General features: G+C 45.4%; 1 protein-coding gene and 1 non-coding gene across 8 annotated transcripts in view; both read left to right on the forward strand.

The window, feature by feature from the left end:
* The window catches only part of SLC37A3 (solute carrier family 37 member 3), a 69006-nt gene that overhangs the window by 2629 nt on the left and 41765 nt on the right, over positions 1–24612 (forward strand). For 6 of the 7 annotated variants that reach the window (XM_031665100.1, XM_031665099.1, XM_031665101.1 and 3 more), the window contains exons 2-3: positions 13530–13691; positions 16051–16159. In XM_031665100.1, the coding sequence (XP_031520960.1) occupies positions 13603–13691; positions 16051–16159 (198 nt within the window). In that variant the 5' untranslated portion in view covers positions 13530–13602. Of the gene's footprint in view, positions 1–13529; positions 13692–16050; positions 16160–17969; positions 18011–24612 lie in introns of those variants that run through there. The other variant, XM_031665103.1, reaches the window with a different exon arrangement.
* Positions 21141–21242, forward strand: LOC116274814. Its single transcript, XR_004183588.1, has one exon. It is a non-coding gene; the product is annotated as a small nucleolar RNA U13 (small nucleolar RNA).

Raw genomic sequence — 24612 nt, forward strand, 5'->3', positions numbered from 1 at the left:
GGATCTATCTCTTAAGGCCAGGAATTCAAGACCAGACTGGGTAACATAGCAGGACCCTGTCTCTATAAAAACTAAGAAAATTAGCTAGGTGTGATGGTGCCCACCTGTAGTCCCAGCAACTTTGGAGGCTGAGGCAGGAGGATCGCTTAAGCCTAGGTAGGAGATTGAGGCTGCAGTGAACTATGATCACGCCACTGCACTCCAGCCTGGGTAACAGAGTGAGACCCGGTCTTTGGAAAAAAAAAAAAAAAAGATACTTGTATGAGTGTGTGCATTGAGATGCTGAACTGCAACATATACAATACTGTAAAAAGGGTGAACTCAACTATCCTTTTAATAATTTCCCACATTCTTCTTTACACTTTGAATACACATAATCTTTTTACTCTGCAGACAAAAAAAATGAAGTCTGGGAGGTAATTGCCCACCTAATGCCTCTCTCCTTTGAGTGTGTAAGAGAACTACTCTTACCAGTAAGTTGTTTATTTTTCCCATCCTTTGTGTATACCTCTGAGTTTAGGTGTGCTAGTTCATTTATTTATTTATTTATTTATTAATTATTTGAGACGGAGTCTCGCTCTGTTGCCCAGATTGGAGAGCAGTAGGGGAATCTCGGTTCACTGCAACCTCTGCCTCCTGGGTTCAAGCAGTTCTCCTGTTTCAGGCTCCCGAGTAGCTGGGATTACAGGCACCCACCACCACACCTGGCTAATTTTTGTGTTTTTAGTAGAGACAGGGTTTCGCCATATTCGTCAGGGTTGTCTAGAACTCCTGACCTCACATGATCCACCTGCCTCGGCCTCCCAAAGTACTGGGATTATAGGCATGAGCCACTGCACCCAGCCTATTTTTATTTATTCATAGCTCTTTTTTTTTTTTTTTTTTTTTTTAAATTTGAGACAGAGTCTTGCTCTGTTGCCCAGGCTGGAGTGCAGTGGCGCCATCTCAACTCACTGCAACCTCCGCCTCCTGGGTTCAAGCAATTCTCTGCCTCAGCCTCCCAAGTAGCTGGGATTACAGGCACCTGCCACCACACCTGGCTAATTTTTATATTTTTAGTAGAGACGGGGTTTTACCATCTTGGCCGGGCTGGTCTTGAACTCCTGACCTCGTGATCCACCCGCCTCGGCCTCCCAAAGTGCTGAGATTACAGGCATGAGCCACCTGCCTGGCTTTATAGCTCTTTTTTAATGCATGAAGGGTGTGATAGCTCTAACTACTGTATTTTACCCAGCTTGGAGTATTTTCTATTTTAACCTTTCCCCTTAAATGATATAACATAGGATCTAGAATTAGGTCTGAGTTGGAATGTGCACTCCATCTCTTAAGAGAGATTGCTTTCTTTTTTAAAAAATTTTTTGAGGGCTGGGTGCAGTGGCTTACACCTGTAATCCTAGCACTTTGGGAGGCTGAGGCAGGTGGATCACGAGGTCAGGAGTTCGAGACCAGTCTTGCCAATATGGTGAAACCCTGTCTCTACTAAAAATACAAAAATTAGCTGGACGTGGTGGTGCATGCCTGTAGTCCCAGCTACTTGGGAGGCTGAGGCAGAAGAATTGCTTGAACCTGGGAGGTGGAGGTTGCAGTGAGCCAAGATCATGCCACTGTGCTCCAGCCTGGGTGACAGAGCGAGACCCTGTCTCAAAAAAAAATTTTTTTTTGTGATGGAGTCTCGCTCTGTCGCCCCAGGCTGGAGTGCAGTGGTGCAGTCATGGCTCACTGCTGCCTCAGTCTCCCGAGCTCAAGTGATTCTCCCACCTCAGCCTCCCAAATAGATGGGGCCATAGGTGTCCACCACCACGACTGGCTAATTTTTGTATTTTTTGTAGAGATGGGGTCTCCCTATGTTGCCAAGGTTGGTCTTAAACTCCTGAGCTTAAGTGATCCTCCCGCCTTGGCCTCCCAAAGTGCTGGGATTATAGGTGTGAGCCACTGGACCAGACCTAGAGATTACTTTCTAATATCTGTTTTCTCTTCTGTAAAATACTGAGAGAACTAAATGCAGTCATGCATGGTAGGTACCTAGCATGGTACCTGGTACTTTGTAAGCATTCAGTGTTCTGCCTTCAGCCAGCCAATTCATTGATTAAAAAAAAACTTTTTTTTTTTTATATGGGGTCTCACTTTGTTGCCCAGTCTGGAGTGCAGTGGTGCAACCCTGGCTCACTTCACTTCAGTCTCCACCTACCGGATTCAAGCAATCCTCCCGCCTCTACCTCTTGAGTAGCTGGGACTACAGGTGTGCTATTTTTCCCATCCTTTTGAGGATATCCTTTGAATTTTATACCTTAGGTATATAATACCAGTTGAAAAGTAATGAAATAAAACAAAACCCAACCTCTGCAGTTTAGTTATTGGCTCCAGCAGGCTCCTCCTCCATCTATACCAACCCATCTGTCAGCCCAGTCCCTCCCCAGCCCTAAGCATCCTATTTACCTGCAGAGGTTAGACAGGCTTTGAAGGCTGTGGCAAAGAATCTGTGTTTTTATCTGAGTCTTGGGAAGGCAGTAAAGGGTTTTAAGCAGAACCTGTCGAGGTAGGCAGGTGGGAGATGCTGCTGGTGGTTTATCTTAGGCAATGGCAGTGAGGATGGAGAGGAGAGGGTGGCGGTGAAGAGGACCAGAACCAAGAGGCTGGGGAGTGAGCTTATCCATCTGGATGTTGGGGTTTGGGATATATTTTGGAGGTGAAAAGGACTGGATTTAGTAATGGATTGGATGTAGAAGTTAAGGGAAAAGAAGTAAAGGCTGCCTCGTAGTTACCTTGGCTGACTGTAGCGAATGGCAGTACCTTTGCTGAGATGGAATACCAAGGGATGTCACAGGTCATTAGCGACTGTCTGGGCTGGTAGAGGTTACATGGACACCTTTCAGTCCCACTGGAGTGTAGCTCCAGCCAGGACCTTCCGTTATCTTCCTGCTTAGATGCTGGTCCACGGAGGGTTCCAAGTTGGGAAAGAGAAAGGGAGGGGAGAGGGTTCTCCCTAAGGAGAGTTTCGCGTACAGGCCACCAAAATGTTGCAGGTGATCAGTGACTATCTGGGCTGGTGGTGTAGGCGGTGAGAAGAATTTGCCAAGGCAGTTATAGGTATAGAAAGGCAGATTTATTAGAGAAGGTAGGAGGGTATGTTTGCAAGGAAGCAACAGGCAGGTCAGCAAGAGAGGAGCTGACTACGAGGAGATGAAGGCTTGCTGGAGATTTTATAGGATGGTGCTGTGTGCTGAAGAGGGCTTTGTGCAGTACAGATAACGATAAGGTTGCAGTGAGCTAACTTGCATTTTTCTATCAGCTGAGCGTCTGGTGATTACTGGGTGCAGGAAGATTGTAAGTTACTTGCGCAAAAGGGGTGTGTGTCCTGGACCACGAAGAAAGGCAGACTTAGTTTATCTGCTTATCCTTTTTGGTTTCCCCTGATCCCACCAGCCTGACTCCTTTTTCTCTAATTAGAACTCCACATGGGAGGGATAGATTTGGAGGGAGAAGTGAAGAGTTGTGTTTTATTTTATCTTATTTTTTTGAAACGGAGTCTCACTCTGTTGCCCAGACTGGAGTGTAGTGGCCTGATCTCGGCTCACTGCAACGTCTGCGTCCTGAGTTCAAGCGATTCTCCTGCCTCAGCCTCCCAAGTAGTTGGGATTACAAGATGCATGCCACCATGACCGGCTAATTTTTGTATTTTTAGTAGAGACGGAGTTTCACTATGTCGGCCAGGCTGGCCTCGAGCTCCTAATCTCAAGTGATCTGCCTGCCTTGGCCTCCCAAAGTGCTGGGATTACAGGCGAGAGCCACTGAGCCTGGCCTAAGAGTTCTGTTTTAGATCTATGGAGGGATATGAAGTGGTCATTTGGATCCTGGAGGGTCTAAGTTAGAGCCATGAATCTGAGAATTGTTGACATAAAGGCATGGTACCCTAGGAAGGAGGAGAGAAAGATGTTGGAAGTTTAAAAAGAGAAGTGTGAAATCGCTGTCTCAGTTTGAGAAAGCAAAATTACTTGGAAGTGTAGTAGGCTTGCTGGGCAGTATTGCATGCCCTTTGAGGTTTGTGGTTTTGAATAAAAAGTGAAATCAGCCTGCTCGAGTGGTTTTTCTGTGGCAAAACTCAGCTGCTTGGGTGCAGGGAAGGAGGAGGACAGAGACAAGGAAGTGCACTGTAGATTCTAAGTTGGTAAGGCGGGAAATGAGGACAGGACGGGGCTGGATAAGGGAAAAACGAGGCTACTGAATTGGGAGCCTTGTTGAGGTCAAATGACTGTTGAGGTGTGGTGTATTCAGGTAAGTGATCTGCAAGGAAAGGAAGCAGAAGATTTGAAATCCGGTTACCAGCGTTCAGCCTTGCGTGGGTTTTTATTGCAGGATGGAGGAGAAGGGTGGTGGTGAAGAGAACTGGAACTGAGAGACCCAGGAGGAAACTTATCCGCCTGGCCGTGGGGATGGAGGTTGGGTGACCGTGGCTCAGGATGCGGGGAGATCAGTCTCTGACATCTATGGGGAACAGCAGGCTATAGAGCCCCAAGGTGTGAGTTTCAAAGAAGGGGGTTCTTGGCAGGAAGACGCTCCAGAAATGGCCTCGGGGAGCAAAGACAACTTGGACCCCTTGTGTCCTTGAGGCATGTAGGTTGCCGGAGGGAAGATTTTCCCTCTTGAGAGGCGTTAGGGGAAGTGAAGGTATCGGAAGTGTCCAGAGTCTTGTAAGGATATGGTGCCTGCTACCCACGTAACTAGGTTTCCAGAGAGCAAGGATACGGGGCTTGCTAACCGTGTATCTCTGTTTCCAGATGGCATGGTCAAAAGGGCTGGGGGTGGGGTGTGTGGGAAGGCTGGGCAGAAGAGATGAATGGGGCAGAGTGGGTGTGTGGTGGCTTCACGTATGTCATCTCTTTTCCTGCTGACCCCTCCCCTGCCCACTCTGCAGTCGACTTTCTTCAGAGACTTCCTCATACGAGACAGTTGGGTTTTTTGGTTTTGTTTTGTTTTTTTTGAGGCAGGATCTTCCTCTGTCACCTAGGCAGGAGTGCAGTGGCATCGTCATAGCTCACTGCAGCCTTGAAGGCCTGGCCTCAAGTGATCCTCCTGCCTCAGCCTCCCTAGTAGCTAGGACTACGGTACATGCCACCACATCTGGCAAAATTTTAAATTTTTTATAGAGACAAGGTCTGTTGCCCAGGCTGATATTGAACTCCTGGCCTCAAGTTTTCCTCTTGCCTTGGCCTCTGAAGAACAGCTTTATATTTGGGTTGGAAAGGACTCTAAATACCACTACAGAAAGTGAAATTAGAAATAATGTTTGGGGGAAATTTTATATCCCAAAGCAGTGTTGTAGAAGGCAGCGCATTGCCTTCCATCTGGACGTGTTGCTGCAGTGCGAAGTCATCTCTTACTAAGCAGTGATTGCACACTATTGTAACCGTCCAATGGGTTCGCCTTGCCTGCTGCCTAGACAGAGCCAATTTATCAAGACTGGGGAATTGCAATGGCAAAACAGTAGTTCACACAGAGCCGGCTGTGTGGGAGATGGGAGTTTTATTATTATTCAAGTCAGTCTCCCTGAGCATTCGGGGATCAGAGTTTTTTTTTCTTTTTCTTTTTTTTTTTTTGAGACGGAGTCTCACTCTGTCACCCAGGCTGGAGTGCAGTGGTGCGATCTCGGCTCACTGCAAGCTCCGCCTCCCGGGTTCACGCCATTCTCCCGCCTCAGCCTCCGAGTAGCTGGGACTACAGGCGCCCGCCACCGCGCCCGGCTAGTTTTTTTGTATTTTTAGTAGAGACAGGGTTTCACCATGTTAGCCAGGATGGTCTCGATCACCTGACCTCGTGATCCGCCCGTCTCGGCCTCCCAAAGTGCTGGGATTACAGGCTTGAGCCACCGCGCCCGGCCACGGGGATCAGAGTTTTTAAAGATAATTTGGCGGGTAGGGGCTTGGGAAGTGGGGAGTGCTGATTGGTCAGGTTGGAGATGGAGTCATCGCGGGCTGAAAGGAGTTTTTCTTGCTGCCTTCTGTTCCTGGGTGGGATGGCAGAGCTGGTTGAGCCACATTATCGGTCTGGGTGGTGTCAGCTGATCCATCGAGTGCAGGGGCTGCAAAATATCTCAGGCACTGATCTTAAGTTTTACAATAGTGATGTTTTCCCCAGGAGCAATTTGGGGAGGTTCAGACCCTTGGAGCCAGAGGCTGCATGACCCCTAAATTGTAATTTCTAATCTTGTAGCTAATTGGTTAGTCCTGCAAAGGCAGGCTGGACCCCAGGCAAGAAGGGGGTCTGTTATCAATTTTGTTTCAGAGTCAAACCATGAACTGAATTCCTTCCCAAAGTTAGTTCAGCCTATGCCCAGGAATGAACAAGGACAGCTTATGGGTTAGAAGCAAGTAGGGCCGGTTAGCTCTGATTGCTTTCACTGTCATAATTTCCTCAGTTATAGTTTTGCAAAGGCAGTTTTACTATTGTGTTCCATTCTGGAAATTACCATTTTTGATGGATGGTCCTCTAGGACTAAGAAAAACTGGAAAAACTTCGCTACGAAAATCACATGAGTTAGTGATTGTGAACTTGCTTTGGAAAGTAGAAGGTTATGGTTCTGGATTTTTTTTTTTTTTTTTTTTTAGACGGAGTTTTGCTCTTATTGCCTATGCTGGAGTGCAGTGGCATGATCTTGGCTCGCTGCAACCTCTGCCTCCCAGGTTCAAGCGATTCTCCTGCCTCAGCCTCCTGAGTAGCTGGGATTACAGGCACCTGCCACCACGCCCGACTAATTTTTTTATTTTTAGTAGAGATGGGGTTTCACCATGTTGGCCAGGCTGGTCTCGAACCCCAGACTTCGTGATCTGCCTGCCACGGCCTCCCAAAGTGCTGGGATTCCAGGTGTAAACCACCATGCCCGGCCAATGGTTTTCTGGATTTTATTTGATGGCAAGAATCTTATATATATTTATATATAAATATATATATATATTTTTCTTTTCTGCAGAGAATGGAAGCAAAGGAATCCTTTTTTTTGGTTGAGGGGGGAGGGGGACAGGGTCTCACTCTGCCGTGCAGGCTGGAATGCAGTGGCACAATCTCGGCTCACTGCAACCTCTGCCTCCCAGGCTCAAGTGATTCTCCTATCTCAGCCTCCTGAGTAGCTGTGACCACAGGCACGCACCACCACCCCTGGCTACTTTTTGTATTTTTTGTGAAGACGGGGTTTTGCCAAGTTTCCCAGGCTGGTCTCAAACTCCTGGGCTCAAGCAGTCCTCCTACCTCAACGTCCCAAATTATTGGAATTTCAGGCATGAGCCACCATGCCTGTCCAGAATCTTATTTTTAACAAGGATTTTTTTTTTTTTTTGGTCTTTTAAAATAATTCTAATGGGGGTTTGGGGAGATGTTGGCCAAAGGATAAAAAATTTCAGTTAGGAGGAATAAGTTTAAGAGAACTATTGTACAATATGGTGACTATAGGCTTTGTTTTTTTTGAGACAGGGCCTCACTCTGTCACCCAGCCTGGAGTGCAGTGGCACAATCGCAGCTCACTGAGCCTCTAACTCTCAGGTGATCCTCCCATCTCAGCCTCTGGAGTGACTGGGACTATAGGCTTGCACCATCACACCGGACTAATATATATATGTATATATTTAGATGGAGTCTCGGTGGCGTGATTTTGGCTCACTGCAGCCTCCACCTTCTAGGTTCAAGTGATTCTCGTGCCTCAACCTCCTGAGTAGCTGGGATTACAGGTGTGCATCACCATGCCCAGCTAATTTTGTATTTTTAGTAGAGACAGGGGTTTCGCCATGTTGGCCAGGCTGGTCTCGAACTCCTGACCTCAAGTGATCCACTCGCCTCAGCCTCCCAAGGTGCTGGGATTACAGATGTGAGTCACTGCACCCGACCTAGCTAATATTTTTGTATTTTTTGTAGAAATAGGGTGTTGCTGTGTTGCCAAGGCTGGTCTCAGACCCCTGAACTCCAGCAATCCACCCGCCTTGACCTCCCAAAGTGCTGATGTACAGGCCTGTGAGCCACTGTGCCGGACCGGTGACTATAGTTAATAACAATGTACTCTATTTTGAAAATTGCTAAAAGAGTAGATTTTAAATTTTCTCACCACAAAAAATAAGTAGGTGAGGTAATGGATATATTAACTAGCTTGACTGAGCCATTCCACAGTGAGCACATATTTTAAAACATGTTGTACATGGTAAATATATACAATTTTATTTGTCAATTAAAAATACTATAATGTTAAAAATCTTGTTGCTGTCAACTATCAGTTGATAATTGTGTATTCAGTATTCATTAATAGAGTCTGCAACCATCCCTGCACACCATCCTGAACATGGCCTGCCTTGTTGGACTTTGGAAGCTAAGTATGGTGGGGCCTGGTTAGTGCTTGACTGGGAAACTGCCTGTGAATACCGGTGCTGTAGGCTTTAAGAAATAAAAATTCGGCCGGGCGCGGTGGCTCAAGCCTGTAATCCCAGCACTTTGGGAGGCTGAGACGGGCGGATCACGAGGTCAGGAGATCGAGACCATCCTGGCTGACACGGTGAAACCCTGTCTCTACTAAAAAATACAAAAAACTAGCGGGGCGAGGTGGCGGGCGCCTGTAGTCCCAGCTACTCGGGAGGCTGAGGCAGGAGAATGGCGTGAACCCGGGAGGCGGAGCTTGCGGTGAGCTGAGATCCGGCCACTGCACTCCAGCCTGGGCAGGAGAGCGAGACTCCATCTCAAAAAAAAAAAAAAAAGAAATAAAAATTGACCGATTGAGAAAATACTGAATGACAAGCTACAATGAATTCAGAAATGCTGAAATGAAATTCCATTTTGAAATTTGGTTTTATTAATTTTAACAGCATTTACACATACTTGAAAAATTTTGGAACACTCTTGTTCAGTGTGTATTTAGAGTGGTAAAGAGAGTATTCTTCAAAAAGTAGGACGTGCTCGATGGACTCTGACTTGACACAAACCCCTGTACACCCCAGGGTCCCTGAGCTCATGAATGATTGGAAATCACTTCTATGATAGATAGGATACATGTGCAAAGGTATTATTATTGCATAGGACCAAATGTTACAGTATTTATCTTAAATGTCATTATGCACACAGCAGGTGAATGTTTAAAACTATTTTCCTGGGCAAGGTGGCTCACGCCTGTAGTCTTAGCACTTTGGAAGGCTGAGGTGGAAGGATTGCTTGAGGCCAGGAATTCGAGACCAGCCTGGACAACATGGCAAAACCCTGACTTAACATAAATGCAAAAAATAAGCTGGATGTGGTGGCGTGTACGCCTGTATTCCCAAAGGATTGCTTGAGCCTGAGAGGTCAAGGCTGCAGTGAGCTGAGGTTGTGCCACTGCACTCCGGTCTGGGTGACAAAATGAAACCTTGTCTCAGTCAATCAATCAATCAATCAATCAGGCTGGGCATGGAGGCTCACGCCTGTGATCCCAACAATTTGGGAGGCCAAGGATGGTGGATCATCTGAGGTTAGGAGTTTGAGACCAACCTGGCAAACATGATGAAACCCTGTCTTTATTAAAAACAAAAATTAGCTAGGCATGATGGCGGGCACCTATAATTCCAGCTACTTGGGAGGCTAAGGCAGGAGAATCTCTTGAACCTGAGAGACAGAGGTTGCAGTGAGCTGAGATCATGCCACTGCATTCCAGCCTGGGCAACAGAGCCAGACTCTGTCTCAGAAAAAAATAGATAAATAAAAGAATAAAATAAAGGCTGTTTGCCCAATGTGCATATTAAGCCTTTTCTCCCCAATCATTGTAACTTAGGAAAAGATCGTCTATTTAGAAACTAAATCCAAATGGCCTCAAATATCTTGGTAGTTATTTAAAGCTATTAATATAAGTGTACAGCCCTAGATTATGCAGCTCTATTGCCAATGTGCTGTAAGTTCAATCTGTTGGAGCATTTATTTTTGGAATTATGATTTTACACGATACATTATTGAGTTTCATATCCCATGCCCTTTCCTGGAGTACCTACTACAGTGTTTTGAGGTGGGAAGGTGTCCAGTTCAAAGAGCTATGATTCATAGAGAACGATTAAAGTTTTGAGTTTTTCCACTTGGGTTTCATGTTTAATTTTCAGGATGGAAGTAAATTTAGTCATAACACTAATAGCTCTTGTTTTTGTAACTTCCTGGAATTATAGACAGGAAGTTTATTTACATTTTGTGAGTGGAATTTTATTGTCCTACTCTGCACGTAATTTTATTAACATTTTCCAAGAAGAATGACTTTAAAATGAAATTAGCTAAATTCTACTGATTTGGAATTAATCCTTGGCAGATCAGTGGCTAATATAATTTATCTGAATATGTCACATACATTGTTACTTTTAGCCTTACAGCTCTCAAATGAGATAAGCCATTTTATGGATGACCACTTGTGATTTATAGAGCATGACCTGTCCCAGGGCTCACAGCCAGTAAGGAGAATAACTGTTATGTGTACATAATTGTAACCACCTCAACTTTGTTTCTTTTATCTGCAAGTTGCAAGAATGGCCTTTCTGCTGGGTCTCTTAGCCTTTAAGGTTTGGGCGCATCTATTGAGCTGTGGCTAGTGAAAATAAGTAGTGTAACAGTTCCAGTGAACATAGATCTGAGAGCCAAGCCCTGTGATTCTCTCTTGAGTATTGGGAGCTCTTGCATGTGTTCCCTACCTTGACTACTGTTGTATATTTATCATACAAGCCATTTTATGTATTTTTTTCCCCTGAATATGAGAATAAATTACATTACTTTTTCTGTTGTGGCGGGGGGCAGGCAAGGTCTTACTCTGTGGTACAGGCTGGAGTGCAATGGTGTGATCATAGCTCCCGGCCTCCTTGAACCCCTGGGCTCAAGCGATTCTCCTGCCTTAGCCTACTGAGTAGCTAGGACCACAGACACGAGCCACCATGCTTGGCTATTGTTTTTTTTTTTTTAGTTTTTGTAGAGATGGGGTCTCACTATGTTGCCCAGGCTGTTCTCAAACTCTTGGGCTTAAGTGTTCCTCCCGCTTTGGCCTACTAAAGTGTGGAGATTACAGGCATGAGCCAACATGTCTAGCCTAAATTATAGTACTTTTCTAATGCTGTGGGTGTTTCCATTATAAAAATTATATTGATGTTTATTGTAGGCTTCTTAAGAAAAAAGTATATAGAAGAAAATTAAAATTATCCATTATTTCACTCCCCAGAGAGAACTGGTATATTCCCTATTTATTTGTATTATGTAAATACAGTTGGGTTGATTAGATTTATAACCAGCTCCCACTTTTTTTCTTTTTCTTTTTTTTTTTTTTTTTTTTTTAGACGGAGTCTCGCTGTGTCGCCCAGGCTGGAGTGCAGTGGCGCGATCTCGGCTCACTGCAAGCTCCGCCTCCTGGGTTCACGCCATTCTCCCGCCTCAGCCTCCGAGTAGCTGGGACTACAGGCGCCCGCCACCTCGCCCGGCTATTTTTTTGTATTTTTTTTTTTTATAGAGACGGGGTTTCACCATGTTAGCCAGGATGGTCTCGATCTCCTGACCTCGTGATCCACCCGCCTCGGCCTCCCAAAGTGCTGGGATTACAGGCTTGAGCCACCGCGCCCGGCCGCTCCCACTTTTTTTCACTTGACATTTTCTCATGTCATTAAAAAGTCTTCATGGCAAATGATTATAAATGATTCAGCCATTCAGACATACCATAATTTATTTAATTATTCCCCTATTATTGTATCTTTAAATTGGTTCTGCAGACTCTAACTGGAGACATTAAGTTTAGCTGCTTACTTTATGCTTAATTGTTCTTGGATATCAGAGAATGGGTGCAGCTTTTAGAGAGTACAGTCAAATGAAAAGGCACTGGGGCTGGGCACAGTGGCTTATGCCCATAATCCCAGCACTTTTGGAGGCCAAGGTGGGCAGATTGCTTTGAGCTCAGGAGTTTGAGACCAGCCTGGGCAACGTGATGAAACCATGTTTCTACAAAAAATACAAACATTAACCAGGCATGGTGGCTCATGCTTCTAGTCCCAGCTACTTGGGAGGCTGAGGCTGGAGAATGGCTGGAGCCTGGGAAGCAGAGGTTGCAGTGAGTCAAGATCATGCTACTGTACTCCAGCCTGGGCGACAGAGTGAGACCCTGTCTCAAAAAGAAAAAAAAAAGCTGCTGGAAGTAGTGGAAGGAGATGGCAAGGAGTGGCCCGACCTCTTTCTCTGTTTCGTTGACTGACACAATTTTTTTCATTTTGAGGGGATACTGGGGGACAGACGGGTTAGGCAGCTTGCCCAGAGTCTTGCACTGGGACCTCACCTCAAGGCAATAGAAGATCGTGTAGAACATTGTCTTGAATCATTTTGTTTTGTTTTGCTTAGAGTCAGGGGTTTCACTTTGTTGCCCAGGGTCGACTGCAGTGGCGTGATCATAGCTCACTGTAACCTCGAACTCCTGGACTCAAGGGATCCTCTTGTCTCAGCCTGTCCAATAGCTGGGGGACTACAGGTGTGAGCCATTGTGCCCAGCTCCTTCTTTCTTTTGGTATTAAAAATCTCCTCCAGCACTTTGTGAAAAATACTTTTTATAGGCCTAAACACATCTTATAGTTTTTAAGGAATAGATCCCTGGAAATACATTTTTTTTAAGTGAAAGCAAGTTTATTCAAAAGTAAAGGAAGAAAAGGGCAGCACTCCATCGAGAGAGCAGCCCAGAAATTGAATTTTTGTGTCAAACACTCTTGATGAACATGGCTAGATTGTCCTCCCATAATATTATACTAATTTTTACTTCTGTCAGTAGCGTGTGGGAGTTCAGGAACCGTTATACCCTGAGCTGCATTGAGCACAATCTTTTTTAACTATCCAAATGTTTTCTTGCCTTAATTATATTTCTAATATTACTAGTGGGATTGAACTTTTATTTCTTAAGTTCAATAGCCATTTCATTTCTTCTGAGTTGTCTGTCTATTTCCTTTGCTCATCTTTTCTATAAGAATGAGTGATTTTCGGCCGGGCGCGGTGGCTCACGCCTGTAATCCCAGCACTTTGGGAGGCCGAGGCGGGCGGATCCCGAGGTCAGGAGATCGAGACCATCCTGGCTAACACGGTGAAACTCCGTCTCTACTAAAAATGCAAAAAATTAGCCGGGCGAGGCGGCGGGCGCCTGTAGTCCCAGCTACTCGGGAGGCTGAGGCAGGAGAATGGCGTGAACCTGGGAGGCGGAGTTTGCAGTGAGCCGAGATCGCGCCACTGCACTCCAGCGTGGGCGACTAAGCAAGACTCTGTCTCAAAAAAAAAAAAAAAAAAAAAAAAAAGAATGAGTGATTTTCTTATCAGTTTGTATGAGCTCTTTCTATTAAGATATAATCTCTTGTCCAGGATTTTTTTTTTTAAAGGACTACCTAATAGCTTTAACATAACTATTAATCCAGTTTTCTGGTGTCAACTAGGCCATGAGATTTTTTCCCACAAGGCCTGATTATATAGTAACTATAAATCGAAATAATTCAGTTTTTGGATAATCTGCCGAGGTTTAATAATGTCCATAATGCGTTTTGTCTTTCCAGAAAGAAGAAATGATGTAAATCACTCACTATCCAAACTTTAAGGTCAAAGGTGAGAAGGAAGGTCAGGAAGAACATGGCCTGGCCAAGTGTTTTTCAAAGAGGGTCTCTGCTGTCCCGGTTCAGCCATCATCACGTTGTAGTGTTCCTGCTCACCTTCTTCAGGTAAGCATGTTGCTAAAGCTGCTCTCCTGCTTTTTTTGCTTTTTTTCTTTTGAGGGAGCTATTGCATGGCAAGTGTCAAATGCACTGATGGGCATACACTTACAATGTTAGTTATTCCTTCTGTTGTAGTCTTGATAGCTCTAATATAGTAGTTCTCGAGGGCTATTTTGCCCTCCAGAGGACATTTGGCAGTGTCTAAGATAGTTTTGGTTGTCATGAGCAGGGAAGAATGCTACTTGTAGTTAGTGGTGGAGACCAGGGATGTTACTAAACGTCCTCCCATGCACAGGACAGCTCTCCACAACAAAGAACATTTCGGCTCAAAATGTCAATCATGTGGAGGCGGAGAAGCCCTGGTCTGTTTTTTTTTGTTGTTTATTTTGTACTTTTTTTTTTTTTTTTTTTGAGATGGAGTCTTGCTCTGTCGCCCAGGCTGGAGTGCAGTGGCCGGATCTCAGCTCACTGCAAGCTCCGCCTCCTGGGTTTACGCCATTCTCCTGCCTCAGCCTCCCGAGTAGCTGGGACTACAGGCGCCCGCCACCTCGCCCGGCTAGTTTTTTGTATTTTTTAGTAGAGACGGGGTTTCACCGGGTTAGCCAGGATGGTCTCGATCTCCTGACCTCGTGATCCGCCCGTCTCGGCCTCCCAAAGTGCTGGGATTACAGGCTTGAGCCACCGCGCCCGGCCAACTTTTTTTTTTTTTTGAGATGGAATATCACTTTGTTGCGCAGGCTGGAGTGCAGTGGCATGACCTCAGCTCACTGCAACCTCCACCTCCTAGGTTCAAGTGATTCTCCTGCCTCAGCCTCCCAAGTAGCTGGGATTACAGGCACGTGCCACTGTGCCTGGCTACTAAATAGAAACAGTTTCACTGTTAGCCAGGATGGTCTCGATCTCCTGACTTCGTGATCTGCCCGCCTTGGCCTCCCAAAGTGCTGGGATTATGGGCATGAGCCACCACGCCCGGCCAACATATCTCACTTCTTTTCATCACCCTGTTTGGAGAGAGAAGTCCTCTATTTGTTAAAACCAGGAGCTGGAGAACAAAGGTGATCGTAAGCGGTTCTCTTAGAAACATAACATACATCAGGCCATTGGGTGTTAGAGGCGTGCTATAAGTGACCTTGTTACTCAGCTTTTTTTGATATTTCTGCTGAGTAGATTTGATTATTAATCTTTATGAAAGACACCAGAAATAATGATTATTTATTTATTTATTTATTTATTTATTTATTTGAGATGGGATCTCACCCTGTCACCCAGGCTGGAGTGCAGCAGTGTGATCACAGTTCACTGCAGCCTCTGACTCCCGGGATCAAATGATCTACCTGCCTCAGCCTCTTGAGTAGCTGGGACCACAAGCACGAACCACCACGCCTGGCTTCTTCTTATTTTTTTATTATTATTTGTAGAGTTGAGGTCTTCTTATGTTCCCCAGGCTGGTCTTGAACTCCTGGGCTCAAGCAGTCCCCCTGCCTCAGCCTCCCAAAGTGCTGGGGTTATAGGCGTGAGCTGCCAGGCTTGGCCCATCTTTTTTTTTTTTTTTTTTTTTAAAGAGAAGAACTCTTGGCCAGGCATGGCAACTCACACCTGTAATCCCAGCACTTTGGGAGGCCGAGGCGGGTGGATCACCTGAGGTCAGGAGTTCGAGACTAACCTGGCCAACATGGTGAAACCCCATCTCTCCTAAAAATACAAAAATCAGCTGGGCGTGGTGGCCTGCACCTGTAATTCCAGCTACTTGGGAGGCTAAGGCAGGAGAATTGGCTTGAATCTGGGAGGCGGAGTTTGCAGTGAGCTGAGATTACACCACTGCACTCCAGCCTGGGCAACAGAGCGAGACTCCGTCTCAGGGAAAAAAAAAAAGAGAAGAATTCTAAAATTGTTCAGTGTCATGCCTGTAATCCCAGCAATTTGGGAGGCCAAGTGGTGGAGGATCACTTGAGCCCCAGAGTTTGAGACCATCCTGGGCAACATAGCAAGACTCTGTCTCTACAAAAAATACAGAAATTTTTGTAGCCTGAGTAGCTAAGATTACAGGTGCACTGAGCATGGTAGGGTGCGCCTGTAATCCCAGCTACTCAGGCTGGGGTGGGAGGTTCGCTTGAGCGCGGGAGGTCAAGCCCAGTGAGCTATGATCATAACTGCACTCCAGCTTGAGTGACAGAGGGAGATCCTGTCTCAAAAACTAAAAATAAATAAAATTGAGAGAGCCTCTCTGAGTCTATTTTGGTTCAAGTGGCTGCCCCCCAAATAAAATAAAACACAATTGAATAAAAGAAATGGGCTTATACCTGTGATTTTATTGAATGCTGTTTCTCCTTGCTATTCATTCATCTGTATTCTCTCTATTTTGTAGTTATTCATTGCTCCATGCTTCACGAAAAACATTTAGCAATGTCAAAGTCAGTATCTCTGAGCAGTGGACCCCAAGTGCTTTTAACACGTCAGTTGAGCTGCCTGTGGAGGTAAGCAGAACAAAGTGCTGGGATGGATTGAAGGAGACCGTGCCCACCCCTAGATTCTTCTTACGTTCTTTTTTGCATCTTTTGCTTGCCAGGACTCTGAAATGGCTCACTGTTTCCTATCACGTAAGAGCCAGACTATTCTACTAATTTCAAAGCCTGCTCCGACTCAGTCCCATTTTACCTCTCCAGCTGGCTTATTTCTAACTGTTTAGAAATCACACCTTCTGGCCGGGCGCGGTGGCTCAAGCCTGTAATCCCAGCACTTTGGGAGGCCGAGACGGGCGGATCACGAGGTCAGGAGATCGAGACCATCCTGGCGAACACGGTGAAACCTCGTCTCTACTAAAAAATACAAAAAAACTAGCCGGGCGAGGTGGCGGGCGCCTGTAGTCCCAGCTACTCGGGAGGCTGAGGCAGGAGAATGGCGTAAACCCGGGAGGCGGAGTTTGCAGTGAGCCGAGATCCGGCCACTGCACTCCAGCCTGGGCGACAGAGCAAGACTCCGTCTCAAAAAAAAAAGAAATCACACCTTCTGACGAGGCTGTTTTTTCACTGGCTTTCATTAGTGCTGTACTCGTTTCTGTCTTTGAGATTTTGCATGTTATCTTTTATGTGCTCTTTTGCCCTTTTCCACCTGTCTGAAGTTTGCCTTTCTCTGTGTGTCAAGATAAAATGCCACTTTTTTTTTTCTTTTTTTGAAACAGGGTATCTTTCTGTTGCCCAGGCTGGAGTGCAGTGGCACGATCTCTCAGGAAACATCTCTGCAATCTCCACCTTCTGGGCTCAAACAATCCTCCCACCTCAGCCCCCTGAGTAGCTGGGACTACAGGCGCTCACCACCATGCCCGGCTAATCTTTTTTTTTTTGTTTTTGAGATGGGGTTTCACCATTTCCCCAGGCTGGTCTTGAACTCTTGAGCTCAAGCAATCCACCTGCCTTGGCCTCCCAAAATGCTGGGATTATAATGTGAGCCATCACACCCGGGGAAAATGCCACGTTTTCAATCAAGTTTTTTCCCAACTTCTAATTTTTCCCTTCACCAAACTCTTGTACACTGTGTATTGCATATTGTAATGTCTTGGTATTTCAATATTTTCTAATTGTTTCTTTTTCTTTTTTTGGAGACAGAGTCTCGCTGTGTCGCCCTGGCTGGAGTGCCGTGGCGCGGCGCCATCTCGGCTCACTGCAAGCTCCGCCTCCCGGGTTCACGCCATTCTCCTGCCTCAGCTTCCCGTGTAGCTGGGACTGCAGGCGCCCGCCACCTCGCCCGGCTAATTTTTTTTTGTATTTTCAGTAGAGATGGGATTTCACCCTGTTAGTCAGGATGGTCGCTATCTCCTGACCTCGTGATCTGCCCTCCTCGACCTGCCAAAGTCTGGGATTATAGGTGTGAGCCACCACACCCAGCCTGTTTTTTTTTTTTTTTTTTTTTTATTTATTGCCTGTTTCTTTTTTTAATTTAAATTTTTTTTGTAGAGACAGTGTCTTGCCCTGTTGCCCAGGCTGGTCTTGAACTCCTGGACTCAAGCCATCTTCCGTCCTTGGCTTCCCAAAGTTTTAGGGTTACAGGTATGAGCCATTGCGCCCAGCCTGTTTCATTTGTTTGTATCTTGCTTATGTGCCTTGAAGTCAGGCACGATCTTGGCTCACTGCAACCTCCGCTTCTGGGGTTCAAGTGATTCTCCTGCCTCAGCCTCCCAAGTAGCTGGGATTACAGGCATGCACCACCACACCCAGCTAATTTTTCTATTTTTTGTAGAGAAGGAGTTTCGCCATGTTGGCCAGGCTAGTCTTAATTCCTGGCCTCAAGTGATCTGCCTGCCTCGGCCTCCCATAGTGTTGGTATTACAGGTATGAGCCACTGCCCCTGGCTAGAGTCATAAATCTTTTTTTTTTTTTTGAGATGGAGTCTTGCCCTTTCGCCAGGCTGGAGTACAGTGGCGTGATCTCGGCTCACTGCAACATCCACCTCCCGGGTTCAAGCGATTCTCCTGCGTCAGCCTCCCGAGTAGCTGGGGACTACAGGCACCCGCCACCATGCCCGGCTACTTTTTGTATTTTTTAGTAGAGACAGGGTTTCACCGTGTTGGCCAGGATGGTCTTGAGCTCTTGACCTCGTGATCCTCCCACCTCGGCCTCCCAAAGTGCTGGGATTACAGGTGTGCACCACTGCCCCGGCCCAGATCATAAATCTTAAAGATGGAAGTGGTCTCAGAGAGATCATGCACCCTGCCCTCCCAGATTGGAATCTTTCTTTGTCATTCTTGGAAGATAACCATCCAGCTTCTGCTTCAGTAGTTCTAGGCAGAAGAAACTTGCTGTTGTGTGAGGTGGATGCTTACATTTTTATTCAGCTTTTGAAGAATATTCCTTCCTGTCTCTGTAAGTTTCTGTTTAGGCAAAACATTCTTGGCTCCTTCAGCTGTAGTTTAGTGACACTGAGCACTGATTGTGGGATTTCAGGTACAGCCTGAACAATATAGAGAAAAACAGGATTTCATTTAGGCGCTAGATTTCCGGTTGTATTGCCTAAGGCTGCCTTTATTTTTAAGTAACTGGGTTGGGGGTTCCCAAGACCACCCCCAGTTTGGTGATTAACTAGGAGGACTCAACATAGAGTACATGTGGCTGTAATTTATTCCAGTGAGAGGATACGAGGTAAACTCAGCAAAGGGAAGAGGCCGGCCTGGTGTGAAGTCTGGAAGAGGCCAGGCCCAGAGGCCTCTTTCATTAATTTTTAATTTAAAAAACTTTTAAAATTATTTTTTAAGAGATAGGGCTCTTGCTATGTTGCCCAGGCTGTACTTGAACTCCTGGACTCAAACGATCCTCCTGCCTCAGCCTCCTGAGTAGCTGGGACTACAGGTGTGTGCCACCATGGCCAACTAAAAAAATATTTTGCTTATGTATTTTTAAAAGTTAAAAAGTTAAACAGAAAAACATTTCTTAAGTGCTCTAAATAGCATCCTAAAAAGTACCTTTTATAGCTTTCATTTTTATGCTTAGCTCTGGGTGTTTTACAAAATGAGTTCAGCAGACACAGTCTCTGTTACCTTTAGAACTTATAATGGATCCACTGACATGGACAAACATTGGAAATGGTAAATAAACATAATAAACATAAAATCTATGTCTATAGATAATAATCACTAGATATTATATTTGAGAACAACTCAGCTAAAAACTATAATAAAAATTTGTACAGTTCTTACATGAGAATAGTGCTAGAGAATCTAAAATTATCCCCAGGAGAAGGAAAAAGAATTTAAAGTGTCTTGGGCCAGGCGGGATGGCTCAGGCCTGTAATCCCACCACTTTGGGAGGCCTAGATAGGAGGATTGCTTGAGTCCAGGAGTTTGAGACTAGTCTGGGCAACATAGAGAGACCACTGTCTCTACAAAAATGAAAAAAAATACCAAAAAAAACCCAAAAAAACACTTTGGGAGGTTGAGGCGGGCAGATCACTTGAGGTCAGGAGTTCGAGAGCAGCCTGGCCAACATGGCGACACTCCATCTCTACTGAAAATACAAAAATTAGCTGGGTATGGTGGTACATGCCTGTAGTCCCAGCTTCTTGGGAGGCTGAGGCAGGAGAATGGCTTGAACCCAGGAGGTGGAGTTTGCAGTGAGCCGAGATCATGCCATTGCACTCCAGCCTAGGTGACAGAGTGAGACTGTCTCAAAAAAAAAAAAAAAATTTAGCTGGGTGTGGTGGCACATATCCGTACTCCCAGCTACTTAGGAGGCTGAGGTGGGAGGATGATTTGGTCTCTGGAGGTCAAGGCTGCAGTGAGCCATGTTTGTGCCACTGCACTCCAGCTTGGGTGACAGAGCAAGACCCTGTCTCAAAAAGTGTCTTTGGAGATTCCATCTCAACCTTGTGCACAGCTACTTGGTAGATTCCCACGTAAACATGTTCCACTCTGCCTTATGCAAAGAACCGCATGCATAAGTTGGCCTGTCGTCCATCCTTTGCACACCACTTTGAGGAAGCCCTTCCGTGTTAGTGAGCCTCCCCTGCCCTCCTGCATAGCCCTTATTCTGTTATAAACATTCTCACCTGGGAAACCCACACAGGGACCTTTAGTGTGTGCACAGGAAGTACCTCACATCGAGCAAGTGTAGTAGCTTATATAGTCCCCTAGCACAATACAAGAAAACCCTGCAGTACATTCAGGCTGATAAGTTCACATCAAACGTACGCTCAGACCAGGTTGAATCACATTTAGCATGTTGACTTAGTTGTATTGGTGACTTTCATTAAACATTGGATGGTTCACTGTGAATAACTGGAACATGACTAACCAAGTAGTATAGTCATCCTGATCTGAGCTATGTTATTGATGTTAACTTTCTTCTCTAGGCTTTTTTCTGTTACCCTGTTTCCTGCATCTGTTTGTTAGTCCTACTTTCTTTTAGTTTTTGGTTCGGTTTTGTTTTCCATTTAAGTCAACAGTCAAAAAATATATTTCAACTGAATTCTGGCAGTGAAGCAGAAAAAAAGCTATTTAAAATCTGTTAATTCTTGCAAAAGCCACACCTGCAGGGAGTTTTCGGTAACTTCTTGGAGGAGTAAAGAAAACCTACAACTTTGAGCAGCTGCTTAATAAGGTCCTTGTCTCTAGCTCACACCGGTGCGTGTACCCAGCAGGGCTTCATCATGGGTCCTGATCAGTCTGGTGGGCACACAAGGATGGAAGACTGTGGTTGCAGGGAAAATGTGGGAACGTCACTCTCATTGAAGACATTTAGGACCCCAAATTGGCATTGCTGAAAATGCTGTTTGATGTCAGCTATGTGAGCCTGCGCTGCTTTCTCATCTTGGATAGAACGCGTCTTCACAGTATGTGTGAAGTGGCATTAAAGTAACCAGATTGGTGCCAGAAGCCACCCAGAAATGAGTTCCACTGCTTTGGAATCACACTTTATTATTTGTTTATGATTTGGGGATTTTATTTTTTGTTAAAGATATATTTCTTTGATTCTTTTGTTGTTCATAAGCTGGATTATTGAGTATTCACACACGTGTGAGATGTGCCACCCTTGGACCTTGTTACAATGTGGGCACATTACTCACTTGACATGGATTAAAAATAAAGATTTTTTTTTAAATTGCTGATTGCGATTTTTCTCTTTAAAATTCTTTTAAATGTAAATTTTTTTTTTTTTTTTTTGAGACGGAGTTTTGCTCTGTAGCTCAGGCTGGAGTGCAATGGCGCTCTCTCAGCTCACTGCAATTTCTGCCTCCCAGGTTCAAGCGATTCTCCTAAGTCTACGGAGTAGCTGGGATTACAGGTGCACACCACCACGCCCGGCTGATTTTTTTTATTTTAGTAGAGAAGAGGTTTCACCGTGTTGCCCAGGCTGGTCTTGAACTCGAACTCCTGAGCTCAGGCAATCCACCTGCCCCCGCCTTCCAAAGTGCTAGGATTACAAGCATAAGCCACTGCGCCCGGCCTGTTTTTTTTTCCTTTTTTTTTTTTTTTTTTGAGGTGCAGTCTTGATCTGTCGCCCAGGCTGGAGTGCAGTGGCACAATCTTGTGCTCACTGCAACCTTTGCCTCCTGGGTTGAAGCGATTCTTTTGCCTCAACCTCCTGAGTAGCTGGGACTACAGGCGCGTGCCACCACACCTGGCTAATTTTTGTATTTTTAGTAGAGATGGGGTTTCACCATATTGGCCAGGCTGGTCTCAAACTCCTGGCCTCGTGATCCCCCCATCTCGGTCTCCCAGAGTGCTGGGATTACAGGCATGAGCCACTGCGCCGGCCTTGTTTGTTTTTTAAGATGGGGTCTTGTTCTGTTGCTCAGGCTGGAGTACAGTGGCATGATCATAGCTCACTGCAGCCTTGAAGTCCTGGGCTCAGGCGATCTTCCCATCTCAGCTTCCTGTACTCTGGCACTACAGGTGTGCACCAGCATGCCCAGCTAATTTATTTTTATTTTTGTAGAGATGTGGGGGGTGTCTCACCATGTTGCCTATGCTGGTCTTCAACTCCTGGTCTCAAAGGAGCCTCCTGCCTGGGCCTCCCAGAGTGTTGGATTATAAGCATGAGTTACTGGACCCAGCCTCTTTAAATATTCTAAAATCTAATTTTTTTTTTTTTGAGATTGTGTCTTGCTTTGTCACCCAGGCTGGAGTACAGTGTCAATCTCAGCTCACTGCAACCTCTGTCTCCTGGGTTCAAGCGATTCTTCCACCTCAGTCTCACGAGTAGCTGGGCCTACAGGCACATGCCACCGCGCCCGGCTAGTTTTTGTATTTTTTGGTAGAGATAGGGCTTTGCCATGTTGGCCAGGCTGGTCTCAAACTCCTGACCTCAAGCGACCAACCTGTCTCGGCCTTCCAGAGTGCTTGGGATGGTAGGCATAAGCCACTGTACTTGGCCTAAAATCAAAATTTCTGTAACAACCCATCTCAGAAATGCCAGGATATTATAATTAGTAAGTACCTCAGAAATGATTTAGTCCAAGCATTTTCTAGCTTTCTGGTCATAGGACCTCAAAATGTTTTTGGTTATATGGGTTTATATCTATAGATACTAGTTTAGAAATTAAAGCTGAGAATTTAAAAAATACATTGGAGTTTTTGGGATTGCATTTTAATGAATTAAATAAGTCAATAAATAGTAACATAAATAACATCTTCTGAAAAATGACTTTTTCAAAACAAAATAATGAGTGGCATTGTTTTACAGTTTTGCACATCACTTCATGTCTGTTAATAGGAGATAGTGGGTTTTCATGTCTCCTTTGAATTCAGTGTATTGCAGAGTTTATTCAAAGATCTTTAGCTGGGCATGGTGGAGTGTGTAGTCCCACATACTCAGAAAGCTAATGTTGGATCGCTTGAGCCTAGGATTTCAAGAGTAACCTGGGCAACATAATGAGACTCCATCTCAAAAAAAAAAATTCTTTGAAATATAGGAAGAAAATTTGGCCTTTTCACAGGTTTGAAGTTAGAAAAGAGGGAAGTGAGGCCGGGCGCGGTGGCTCAAGCCTGTAATCCCAGCACTTTGGGAGGCCGAGACGGGTGGATCACGAGGTCAGAAGATCGAGACCATCCTGGCGAACACGGTGAAACCCCGTCTCTACTAAAAAATACAAAAAAACTAGCCGGGCGAGATGGCGGGCGCCTGTAGTCCCAGTTACTTGGGAGGCTGAGGCAGGAGAATGGCGTAAACCCGGGAGGCGGAGCTTGCAGTGAGCTGAGATCCAGCCACTGCACTCCAGCCCGGGCGACAGAGCGAGACTCCGTCTCAAAAAAAAAAAAAAAAAAAAAAAAAAGAAAAGAGGGAAGTGTTTTTGTAGCCTTTTCAGCTAGTTGTAGATGTTCATTTGTCTTTGGTACTACAGCAAAATTTGGATAAGTGATAATTTCTTAAAAATTAGTTCCAGTGATGGAATCTGAAACTATCAATGCACTTTGTAATACTCTTACATTAAGATCCATTGGTCTGTGTTGTTCTTTGGATCTTTAAAGTGACAGGCTCATTTCATTCATGTCTGAGGCAATCCCTGCCAAATACTCACATCTGAGTAACTAGTTTCTCAGTCAGTCTTTCTTTCTTTTCTTTTTTTTTTTTTTTGAGACGGAGTCTCGCTGTGCTCCCAGGCTGGAGTGCAGTTGCGTGATCTCGGCTCACTGCAAGCTCCGCCTCCCGGGTTCACGCCATTCTCCCGCCTCAGCCTCCCAAGTAGCTGAGACTACAGGCGCCCACCACCACGCCCGGCTAGTTTTTTGCATTTTTAGTAGAGACGGGGTTTCACCATGTTAGCCAGGATAGTCTCGATCTCCTGACCTCGTGATCCACCCGCCTCGGCCTCCCAAAGTGCTGGGATCACAGGCTTGAGCCACCGCGCCCGGCCCTCAGTCAGTCTTTCAAGTCAAAATACGTTCTAGCTGCTTTGGTATCAGAAGTGATTCTTGCAGACTTTCTACTTACTGACACAGAATATGAAAAATTATTGGCCGGACGCAGTGGCTCACTCCTGTAATCCCAGCATTTTGGGAGGCTGAGGGGAGCAGATCATGAGGTCAGGAGTTCGAGATCAGCCTGACCAACATGGTGAAACCCCGTCTCTACTAAAATTACAAAAATTAGCCGGGCATGGTGGCACATGCCTGTAATTTCAACTACTCAGGAGGCTGAGGTAGGAGAATCGTTTGAACCCGGGAGGCAGAGGTTGCAGTGAGCCGAGATCGCACCACTGCACTCAAGCCCGGGCGACAGAGTGAGGCTGTGTCTCAAAAAAAAAAAAGAAAGAAAAAGAAAAATTATTTTACTCAAGGACCTACGGTTTATAAAATTAAAAATTTTTACTGCTTCATGAAGGACAGTCTTATGTGACACTGGTTTTTTTTTTTTTTTGACATAGAGTCTCACTCTGTCACCCAGGCTGAAGTGCAGTGGCACAATCTCAGTTCAGTGCAACCTCCTCCTTTCAGGTTCAA

Source organism: Papio anubis, chromosome 4 (assembly GCF_008728515.1).
Source record: "Papio anubis isolate 15944 chromosome 4, Panubis1.0, whole genome shotgun sequence".
Classification (NCBI taxonomy): domain Eukaryota; kingdom Metazoa; phylum Chordata; class Mammalia; order Primates; family Cercopithecidae; genus Papio; species Papio anubis.